The 12,292-nt window shown below is 44.3% G+C and overlaps 1 protein-coding gene across 1 annotated transcript; it reads left to right on the forward strand.

Moving 5' to 3' along the window:
* The first annotated feature begins 571 nt into the window (after positions 1 to 571).
* LOC148687135 (uncharacterized) lies at positions 572 to 12,286 on the forward strand. Its single transcript, XM_088663839.1, is given in 4 exon segments — positions 572 to 623; positions 2,423 to 2,643; positions 8,850 to 10,786; positions 10,789 to 12,286. Coding segments are annotated over 3 exon segments (2,106 nt in total). The 5' UTR covers positions 572 to 623; positions 2,423 to 2,492; the 3' UTR covers positions 10,807 to 12,286.
* The last annotated feature ends 6 nt before the right edge of the window (positions 12,287 to 12,292 follow it).

Consider the following 12,292-nt stretch of genomic DNA (forward strand, 5'->3'; position numbering starts at 1 on the left):
ACCCTGAAGATCAGGCACCAAGGTAAGAAAAAAAATCAAGAATGGGAAAACTTTATAGACTGTTTTAAAGAACACTGCAAAAACGTCAAAACATTAGCAGGTTGGACATTTATGAACTAAGAATAAAATTAGAGGGGGGGAAGAAGTTGAAATTAACTGGAGAAATATAATTATATGCAGGGAGAATAAAAGGGGGGAAATGGAAACCGGGGGGGGGTCATTGATTGCAAATTTGGCCTATATACCAAAAGGGTGAATGTTGTTATTTTGAAATTTGAAAATTTTATATATATATATATATATATATATATATATATATATATATATATATATATATATATATTAAAAAAGGTTAGGAAACGTTTTGGGGCGCCCGTGCAGCTTATACAGCGGGGCTTTCCGGAGGCGAGGCGAGCGCCTCTCCTCGCTCTTTCCCGGGAAGAGCCCAGAGGCTCCTGCCGCTCGGCTCAGAAACGGTTAAGAGCAGCGGCGATGGAGCTGAGATTCCTAGAGCGGAGGGGGAAAAGGCTGTCGGGAGAATAGGAGCTTCCACTTCCTGTCCCGCTTCCCCAGGGAGATGCTGGTCATGGCGGCGGCTGTCCTTCCTCGCGGAGGCGCTGGAGGTGGGTGATATATATATATTATAACGGGGGGGGAGTGGGGGTGCTTCGGGAGGGAGTATGGGGAGGGATTAAAAAGCCCTGTTTCAACGTAAGTTTTTTTCTGTTTCTCCTTTCTCTAGTCATCATTTTTTTCCAGATTTTCACATCTTATTATTTTTTAAAAGACCTCTTGAAAATTGGTCAGCATTTTGGTGCAGATTTCTCCTAATGCACACGCTTTTGCAAAGGGTATTTCCCATAATATTTACATTTCCAATAATTAATGCATTCCGTATACAATTCCGCTTAAATAATGCATTTATAGGTCATTCCCCCTTTCTATGGGTATAAGACATCTTTTCCCAATGGAAGGGCAGATCTTTCTCCTCCTGCTCTCCTCCCAGCAGGCCAACTTGGGCAGGTGGGTGACCTTCCTTGGTCTCCCCATAGGGCTTGGGGTCAAGGCAAACCCTTAAGCATTGGAAAACCTTCTGTAGGGGCTCACCCTGGAATTTGTAATAATTTTTATCTGGCCTGATTATACTAGTATATACTATACTATACTATGCTTATATACTATGCTATGCTATACTATACTATTGTACTATATTTTATTAAATTTATGTATACCCACAGACCTCAAGGTGGTTCACAGGATAAAATACAATATAAAAAATTAAGTTACATAAACAAAACAAAAACAACCCAATAACATCCCCCCCCACACACATACACATTTAAAATATTTGTGTTTCTGTGAAATACAGCAGCTTCTGCAAGAGCAATTCTGGGCAGAAGTGGTTTTTAAAAAAGCAGAAACAAGCAACTTCAAGTCCACATTCAAAGTCCAAGTGTGGATGAGGCATTATACAGACAGGCTAATAATGATAATACTAGTAGTAATACTACTACTAATAATAATACTAATACCAAGGATGGTGGAGTCTCCCTCTTTGGAGGTCTTTAAACGGAGGCTTGACAGCCATCTGTCAGGAATGCTTTGATGGTGTTTCCTGCTTGGCAGGGGGTTGGACTGGATGGCCCTTGTGGTCTCTTCCAACTCTGATTCTAATACTGCTGAGCATCCTCTCCCCCTTTGTGGAGCCCGACTGGCCCTCTGGTATACTCCAAGCTGAGCGACTGAACGCAAGTGGATGAAAGATCCACGTTATGCAACCAAACCCCGCTAAGGGCTCATTATCAAACCTACCTAGTGGCAGTAAAGGCAGCAAAGAAAGCATAGTTTTCTGCCCCCATTGCAGCTTCATTATGTTGTCCGGCGGGGCTTTTCCGGGTTTTACAGGCTGGCCCAAAGGAGGTGGTAGAACCAACGGTAGCTCGCTTTGACTTGTTTGCAAAGCATTTTGTTGTTAAAATGGCTTGCCGGAATGCTTTGACGATTGGAGGAGAGATCTGACCAGGTTCATATGGCAGGGTAAGAGACCCCGCATAAAACACAAATTACTGATGGACAAAAAAAAGGAGGGGGTTTCGCACTCCCCGATTTAAGAACATACTTCGAAGCCTCGTGCCTATGTTCAATTAAGGATTAGATCTTGTTAGAGAAAACATATACTTGATTTGGAGAGTTGCAACAACAGGTACGGATGCCATGCATACCTTGGCTACAGTAAGGTCAAAGTCCACAGAGAGTTAAATATGGAGGGAAATTGGGCAACCTATAGTCAACTACTCAAGGATTGGCTTCAATATCACCAGTTGAACAATGTTTTTAATTCAGATAAAAAAAATTGCTTTGGGAAAGAGGATTCCAAACTACAAAAAGTATTATTACGAAATGATGAAAAATTCTTATCTAGATTCTAAAACTTGTGACCTGTTATTGGAATGGGATCTAAAAGAGGAGGAAGGAAAGGATGTAATGGTTAAATGAGCCCAGGACATCGGCCACACAATACAGATGGAACAGTGGGAGAGACTCTGGAGGTTAGACAACAGATTTCCTGCCTGTTACACTATCAAGGAAAACTTATGGAAAATGTTATACAGGTGGTATATGACACCTTCCAAACTAGCCAAGGTACGTAACCTCAAATCCAACAAATGTTGGAAATGCAGAGGGAACAATGGTGCTGTATATGTATGGTGGCGCAGTGAGAAAATTAATAAATGTTGTGGGTGTATCCATTAAGAGGTAAAACAGATGCTCAAAGCTCCTTTTTTATAAAAAAAAAAGCCAGAGGTATACCTAATGCCCGACCTGAAGAATATGGAGCAGATGATTCAGCAGGGGAAACACAGCCCAGAATAAGTAAGGAGGTAGTACAAGAATACTTGGCTAGTTTAGATGTATTCAAGTCTCCAGGGCCAGATGAACTACATCCAAGAGTATTAAAAGAACTGGCAGAGGTGATTTCAGAACCACTGGCAATAATCTTTGAAAATTCCTGGAGAACAGGCAAAGTTCCAGCAGACTGGAGGAGGGCAAATGTTGTCCCTATTTTCAAAAAGGGGAAAAGAGAGGACCCAAACAATTACCGCCCAGTCAGCCTGACATCAATACCAGGAAAGATTCTAGAGCAGATCATTAAGCAAACAGTCTGTGAGCACCTAGAAAGAAACTCTGTGATCACTAAAAGTCAGCATGGGTTCCTGAAAAATAAGTCATGTCAGACTAATCTGATCTCATTTTTTGACAGAATTACAAGCCTGGTAGATGAAGGGAACGCTGTGGATGTAGCCTATCTTGATTTCAGCAAGGCCTTTGACAAGGTGCCCCATGATATTCTTGTAAAGAAGCTGGTAAAATGGGGGCTAGACAATGCTACCATTCAGTGGATTTCTAACTGGCTTACAGACCAAAGGGTGCTCATCAATGGCTCCTCCTCATCCTGAAGAGTAGTGACTAGTGGGGTGCCACAGGGTTCTGTCTTGGGCCCAGTCTTATTCAACATCTTTATCAATGACTTGGATGATGGGCTTGAGGGCATCCTGAGCAAGTTTGCAGATGGCACCAAATTGGGAGGGGTGGCTAACACCCCAGAGGACAGGATCACACTTCAAAATGACCTTAACAGATTGGACAACTAGGCCAAAGCAAACAAGATGAATTTTAACAAGGAGAAATGTAAAGTACTACACTTGGGCAAAAAAAATGAAAGGCACAAATACAGGATGGGAGACGCCTGGCTTGAGAGCAGTACATGTGAAAAGGATCTAGGAGTCTTGGTAGACCACAAACTTGACATGAGTCAGCAGTGTGATGCAGCAGCTAAAAAAGCCAATGCAATTCTGGGCTGCATCAATAGGAGTATAGCATCTAGATCAAGGGAATTAATAGTACCACTGTATTCTGCTCTGGTCAGACCTCACCTGGAGTACTGTGTCCAGTTCTGGGCACCACAGTTCAAGAAGGATACTGACAAGCTGGAACGTGTCCAGAAGAGGGCAACCAAAATGGTCAAAGGCCTGGAAACAATGCCTTATGAGGAACGGCTTAGGGAGCTGGGTATGTTTAGCCTGGAGAAGAGAAGGTTAAGGGGTTATATGATAGCCATGTTCAAATATATAAAAGGATGCCATATAGAGGAGGGAGAAAGGTTGTTTTCTGCTGCTCCAGAGAAGCGGACACGGAGCAACGGATTCAAACTACAAGAAAGAAGATTCCACCTAAACATTAGGAAGAACTTCCTGACAGTAAGAGCTGTTCGGCAGTGGAATTTGCTACCAAGGAGTGTGGTGGAGTCTCCTTCTTTGGAGGTCTTTAAGCAGAGGCTTGACAGCCATCTGTCAGGAATGCTTTGATGGTGTTTCCTGCTTGGCAGGGGGTTGGACTGGATGGCCCTTGTGGTCTCTTCCAACTCTATGATTCTAATAGGCATTATATGACACAGCTGCAGCCAGATTATTACTTGCTAAAAATTGGAAAGGGGACATTATTCCCACTAAAGAAGACTGGATAGGTAAATTATGTGAATTTATAGAATTGGCCATACCAATGGCAGTGATTTCAGGACTATATGAAAAAACACTGTTCTAAAGAAAACCTGTTGATATGTAAAGGACTAAGTATGTAAAGTTGAATTGGATTATGATAGAATTAATAATAGGTGAATGTTGAATACTATCAAAAACACAATGTAAATAAGAGTATAGTATAGGATATTGAAAGATGTCGAGCTGAAGCAGAGGGAAGTCATAGCGTTGGATTTTTTATTTTATGTATCTTTATTTTATGCTGGAATCTTAATCTTATAAACGGTATATTGATTGTGTTGATTGTTTATATACTTTCTATAATGCACTTTATTGGGGGGGGGGGGAATGGAAGAAGATTAAATTGCTTGCACCCACCAAGACCTTGACTGCTGTTATAGCAGATGAATCTCATTGGGCGTCCAGAGCACAGTCTAGTCCTGTTGTGTCAGCCTCCCTCCACTTCCCCTCTCTGGCTGAGTCTCTGACGAGCCGTGGCAAAGCAGCTGCTGCGGCTCTCCCTCTTCCCAGCTCGCTGTAGGCTTGGGAGTGGGGGGGCGCCCTGAGGGTGACATCCGCCCCTCCCCTCCCCCCGCGGCTAAATCCATATAGAGGTGCAAACCCCAGAGCTTATCATCCCATTTCTTAGTGTTTAAACAACTTATTTACTTACTTTTTAAAAATGCCCCTTAATTAAACAATTGGTGCATTTCAAAAATAAGCTTCTCTCTCACGCCACTCCCCCCTCCCGCGTCTTTCTCCCTCATTTTCTTCCAGCACAAGCCTCTCTAGGCATTTGTTTCAGTTTCTTTGCAATCCTCCCCTTTCGCCTGCCTGGCAGCAAGGAGCCCCGCCTCTAAAAAAGAGAGATGTGGGATGAGAGGCCCCAATCCTGGCATGGTTTATTATTAAAAGGGGCTTTGGGGGGAGAAGTTGCACGCCATGCAAGCATCAAAGTAGGCACTCCATCCTTTTTCTTGGGGTTCACAGCGGGAGGAGCCCCCATCACCCTTTGAGAGACAGAAGATTACTCCCAGCAGTGCTGCAGGGTAGGCCTCCTTAGGGCCTTTGAAGTTTGGCTTTGGGGGGGAGGGGGGAGGCGTACCAGCAAAGATAAGCGAGGCAGAAAAGACGGGTGGACAGAAGACAGTGGAGGCAACTTTTTCACTCACTCTCCACATACACCCCAAAAAACACTATGGGGTGTTGGGGCCTGGGGTGGTGGTCTGTATATGCTCAGAGGCATGCCTTCCCTGCATGCAATTCCAGTTACAGAGCAATGAAAAGAGAAAAGGGAGCTGCATGTGGGGGAAAGGTGTGGCCTGCACTGCAGGGCTGCTGTGAGCCCCCTATTGCCACCCCACCTCTCAGCCACATGCACCAAGCACCAAGCTGCCTTAGGGACAAAATGAGAGTGGACTACACCATATGGCTGTTGTAAACTCTTCTCAGCCACGATCCCCCTCCAAACCACAATAGGGCATAATAATACAAGTGGTCTACACAACAGGGTTGTCTATGTAACTCCCTCAGGCTGCCCACTGTGGAAGGCATGGTTGTCAAACAATTAAAATACTTGACTAACTGACCAGTCATGTCAATTCTGCTCCCCCCCCCAACAAAAATCCTGGCTACGCCCATGCTGGAAGGCCAGTAAATGCAAAGTCTAAAATTACCAAATTGTTTCTGGTACCTGAACACTTTAATAGCAACAAGTTTTTTTTAAAAAAATCTATCCTACTTCCAAATATGCTCAAGCTGGCTAACAAACAAACAGTAATACGCACAGAATATCACAGAGGTGTGTACAATGTCTCTCTCATATTTCCCCCCTCTAACATTTTAACAAATCAGTTTCGGTTATTGAGACATTGGGAAGAATAGGGGGGAAGAGGAGGGTGGGATGGGGAGATGGATGGGGGTGGTGTCCATTCCGAAGGTGGGGAAAGATGATGGTGTTTAGCCTGGTGTAAATTAATTTGTAGCCTGGGGGGATTACCGCGCCCTGCGGTATGGACTGTCCCTGAGAATCGTAGACTGTCCCCGGGACAAGTGAGGGTGCTGATCCCTTATTTTCAAATCCAAAACTTGGCAGCTATAGCCGGACTATATTTTGAGGGGGGAAATGAACGAATTCTTATGCCCCACAAATAACCCAGAGATGCATTTTAAATAAAAGGACACATTCTACTCATGTAAAAACATGCTGATTCCTGGACCGTCCGTGGGCCAGATTTAGAAGATGATTGGGCCGCATGCGGCCCCCGGGCCTTTGTTTCGGAGCCCCTGCCCTATATGGACAGGGATAGCCTATCTACCGTTGTATGCTCTGGTATATAATAATAATAATAATAATAATAATAATAATAATAATAATAATAATAATAATAATAATATATTATTTATACCCCGCCCATCTGGCCGGGTCTCCCCGGCCACTCTGGGTGGCTTCCAGCAAAACATTAAAATACAGAAATCCATCAAACATTAAAAGCTTCCCTAAACAGGGCTGCCTTGAGATAACCTTGGTAATCAAGGTTAGATATAGATATGCGTTATATGTAGGGTTACCTCTGAAGACCGTGAACTTCAGCTAGTGCAGAATTCAGCGGCCACGTTGCTCACCGGAGCAAGGTAGTTTGACCATATTATAATAATAATAATAATAATAATAATAATAATTTTTTATTTGTACCCCGCCCATCTGGCTGAGTCTCCCCAGCCACTCTGGGCGGCTTCCAGTCAGATATCAAAACAATACAACAATAGCACAATTACAAAAGTCACAAACAATACATAAGCCACATCAAAAAATACACAACTGAATAGAAACCAATTTCGACATGAATCAAAATCTAAAACTAAGAATACATCCTTAATACAGTTTAAAATAACATAGGTAAAAAATAACAGGAATTTAAACAAAAAAAAAACAAAACAAAATGGAGCCCTCTCTGCCCAGCAGCGGCGGCGGCAACAGTCCTTTATAAAGCCCATCAGACCCCGCCCTGGGCCAGGTGGTAAGTGGCAGGACTGGGGCCTCCAGGCGCTGAGCAGGGGAGTCCTCCTGGCTAGTAGCAGCAGCAACAGCAGTTCTTATAGGCCTTGGCCCCGCCCAGGCCAGGTGGTGAGTGGCAGGACTGGGGCCTTCAGGCGCTGAGCAGGGGAGTCCTCCTGGCTGATAGCAGCAGCAACAGCAGTTCTTATAGGCCTTGGCCCCGCCCTGAGCCAGGTGGTAAGTGGCAGGACTGGGGCCTCCAGGCGCTGAGCAGGGGAGTCCTCCTGGCTAGTAGCAGCAGCAACAGCAGTTCTTATAGGCCTTGGCCCCGCCCTGAGCCAGGTGGTGAGTGGCAGGACTGGGGCCTCCAGGCGCTGAGCAGGGGAGTCCTCCTGGCTGATAGCAGCAGCAACAGCAGTTCTTATAGGCCTTGGCCCCGCCCTGAGCCAGGTGGTGAGTGGCAGGACTGGGGCCTCCAGGCGCTGACTGCACGAGCTACCAATTAGTTTCTGGGCCCAAGTGCTGGTTTTGATCTATAAAGCCTTAAATGGCTCAGGATCACAATACCTCAAGGACCGCCTCTTTGCATATGAACCTACCTAGACCCTAAGATCCCCTTCTGAGGCCCTTCTTCGTGTGCCTCCTCCTCAAAAGGTTTGGAGGGTGGCAACACAAGAACTGGCCTTCTATGCAGTAGCTCCCCGTCTGTGGAATGATCTCCCCAGGGAAACTCTCCTGGTGCCTTCATTATGCACCTTTAGGCACCAGGCAAAAACGTTCCATTTTAACCAGGCCTTTGCTTCATCTATTTGACATCCTATGCCCATTTTCAAACGTGGCTCTTTTCTGGAGGGGTGTTATTGGGTTGTTGTTTTTATTCTGATTATATATGTTGTGATATTTTCTGTGAAGCGCCCTGAGACCTCCGGGTATAGGGGAGTAAACAAACACTAATGATAATAATAATAATACCCTATTCATCTGACTGGTTTTCTCCAGCCACTATAGCTGGCTTCCAACAAATATAAAAGCATAATAAAACATAAAACATTGCAAACATCCCTATACAATGCTGCCTTCAGATGTCTTCTAAAAGTTGTATAGTTATTTGTTTCTTTGACATCTGACGGGATAGCGTTCCACAGGGTGGGCACCACTACCGAGAAGGCCCTCTGCCTCGTTCCCTGTAACTTCACTTTGTGCAGTGAGGGAACCGCCAGATGCGCCTGGGACCTGGAACTTGGTGATCACTGAATGATTGGGGTGAAGACACTGCTTTAGCATTTCATCAGTTTGCCTTTTTATTCCATCAGGAGATGTTGAACGGATGCTGGTAGAAGGGGAACAATCAGAAGTGTCACCACAAAGAGCCAAAGAGGAGGAGGAGCAGCGGAACTTGGGGGCACAAAATGGAAGTAGCAGACGAGAGGGGAGACGAAAGCAGAAGTCGGAGGGTGACTCTGATATGTCCCAGGATGGTGAAAATCAAATTCACAGAGAGGAGAAAAAGCATGTGTGTGGACAGATGTTTGGTCATCGCTCAACTCTTACTAGACACCGAAGAACTCATACAGGAGAGAAACCATATACATGTTCCAAGTGTGGAAAGAGCTTCAGTCACAGTAGCGGCCTTACGTCGCATCAACGAACTCATACAGGGGAGAAACCTTATAAATGTTTGGAGTGTGGAAAGAGCTTCAGTCGGTGTGGCCAGCTTACCTCGCATCAAAGAACTCATACAGGGGAGAAACCGTATACATGTTCAGAGTGTGGAAAGAACTTCAGTCACAGTAGTGCCTTTATCGTGCATCAAAGAACTCATACAGGGGAGAGACCGTATACATGTTCAGAATGTGGAAAGAGCTTCAGTCAGAGTAGTGGCCTTACCTCGCATCAAAGAACTCATACAGGAGACAAACCTTATACATGTTCAGAGTGTGGACAGAGATTTGGTCAGCACTCAACTCTTACTTTACATCAAAGAGTGCACACAGGGGAGAAACCGTATAATTGTTCAGAGTGTGGAAAGAGCTTCAGTTGGAGTAGTGCCCTTACCTTGCATCAAAGAACTCATACAGGGGAGAAACCGTATACATGTTCAGTGTGTGGAAATAACTTCACTGTGATTAGTGCCCTTACCTCGCATCAACGAACTCATACAGGAGAGAAACCGTATAAATGTTTGGACTGTGGAAAGAGTTTCAGTCACAGTAGTTCCTTTATCTTGCATCAAAGAACTCATACAGGGGAGAAACCATATAAATGTTCAGAGTGTGGAAAGAGCTTCAGTCAGAGTGGTCACCTTACTTCTCATCAAGGAACTCATACAGGAGACAAACCTTATACATGTTCAGAGTGTGGAAAGAACTTCAGTCGGAGTGGTCACCTTACCGCGCATCAAAGATCTCATACAGGGGAGAAACCGTATACGTGTTCCGAGTGTGGAAGGAGCTTCAGTCACAGTAGTGGCCTTACCTCGCATCAAAGAATTCATACAGGGGAGAAACCGCATACGTGTTTGGAGTGTGGAAAGAGCTTCACTCGCAGCAATGCACTTACTAGACATCAACAAACTCATCGAGGCAGCAAACCTTATAAATGCTGGGAATGTGGCAAGAACTTCAGTCGCTCTGACTCCCTTTACTCGCATCAAAGAATTCATATAGGGGATAAACGATATACATGTTTGGAGTGTGGAAAGAGTTTCAGCCACAGTTGCAGCCTTACCTTGCATCAAAGATTGCACACAGGAGAGAAACCTTATAAATGTTTGGAGTGTGGAAAGAGCTTCTTTCGCGGTAGCCAACTGACATTGCATCAAAGAACTCATACAGGAGAGAAACCGTATACATGTTCGGAGTGTGGAATGATCTTCAGTTGCAGTAGTGGCCTTAAGTCACATCAAAGAACTCATACAGGGGTCAAACCGTACACATGTTCGGAGTGTGGAAAAAGCTTCAGTTGCAGTAGCTCCCTTAAGTCGCATCAAAGAACTCATACAGGAGAGAAACCGTATACATGTTCGGAGTGTGGAATGAGCTTCAGATGCAGTAACTCCCTTAAGTCCCATCAAAGAACTCATACAGGAGAGAAACCGTATACATGTTCGGAGTGTGAAAAAAGCTTCAGTTTCAGTAGCTCCCTTAAGTCGCATCGAAGAACTCATACAGGAGAGAAACCGTATACATGTTCGGAGTGTGGAAAGAGCTTCAGTCGCAGTAGCAACCTTACTAGCCACCAAAGAACTCATACTGGAAGGAAATCTTATAAATGTTTGGCGTATGGAAATAACTTCAGTGACGGGCTCCCTTACTAAAAAGTAAATAACTTGTACAAATGAAACATCTTAGAAATGTTGGAGTGTGGGAAAATCTTTAATCATATCAAATAACTCCTGCGGAGAGTAAGCCAATGATCACGTTCAGCATTAGAATTTGCTTCCATTAGAATTTTTTTTCCTTTTAGTGGCTGTGTTGCAGATTATTCTCCTGATAAGAGTTAGATTTACAGAGCTGTATTCTGTTTTATTTCCCATGCATTTCCCATGTAGCCATCACTTGCATATACCCTTGCTTGAATATTTCTCCTTTCCCAAAGATTTTTTTATCTGTTGTGAGTTTCTCCTTGATACTACCAGGCTGGTATTCTGTTGACATATGTAAAGTAGATCTTTGCAACGAGAGTATAGCCTCTCAGATCATGCTATCCACTGGTTACAAGTCTCTCACCAACCCTTGTTGGCATGGCCAGATATATTCTACCTGAAGGAGCGTTTCCACCCCCATCGTCCAGCCTGAACACTGAAGTCCAGCTCTGAGGGCCTTCTGGCAGTTTCCTCACTGCAAGAAGTGAGGTTATAGGGAACCAGAAAGAGGGCCTTCTCGGTAATGGCACCCACCCTGTGGAGCGCCCTCCCATCGGACATCAAGGAAATAAACAACTATCTGACTTTTAGAAGACTACTGAAGGCAACTGTATAGGAAAAATTTTAATGTCTAACGTTTTAACAATTTTTTATGTGCTGTAAGCCACCCAGAAGAAATGGAGTGGCCCTCATAGTCAACAAAATGGTGGCGAAAGTAATCCCAAGTTTATGCACCAACTACCGGTGCTGAAGAAAGTGAAATTGACCAGTTCTATGAAGACTTAAAACACCTTCTAGAAATGACACCAAAGAAGGATGTTCTTCTCATTATAGGGGATTGGAATGCTGAAGTAGGGAATCAAGCCTCCATCCATAGTTCTATCCATTCTGAAGGAAATCAGCCCTAATTGCTCACGGGAAGGACCGATCCTGAAGCTGAGGCTCCAATACTTTGGCCACCTCATGAGAAGAGAAGACTCCCTGGAAAAGACCCTGATGTTGGGAAAGATAGAGGGCACAAGGAGAAGGGGACGACAGAGGACGAGATGATTGGACAGTGTTCTCGAAGCTATGAACATGAGTTTGACCAAACTGCGGGAGGCAGTGGAAGACAGGAGTGCCTGGCGTGCTATGGTCCATGGGGTCACGAAGAGTCGGACATGACTAAACGACTAAACAACAACAAGCCGCCCAGAATGACTGGGGAAACCCAGCCAGATAGGTGGTATGTAAATATTAAATGATGGTAATGATTTGATAACTCTGGTAATGGATTCATTGTGCAACATTTTGATATTTGTGTCAATGTTTAGTTGTAATGTGGTCTTGGGTTGATTTTCTTTTAACTGTTTTTAGCCTCTTATGAATAAATGTTGTTGAAAAACATTTACC

The sequence above is a fragment of the Zootoca vivipara genome, chromosome 2, assembly GCF_965207765.1.
Source record: "Zootoca vivipara chromosome 2, rZooViv2.hap1.1, whole genome shotgun sequence".
NCBI classification, from domain to species: domain Eukaryota; kingdom Metazoa; phylum Chordata; class Lepidosauria; order Squamata; family Lacertidae; genus Zootoca; species Zootoca vivipara.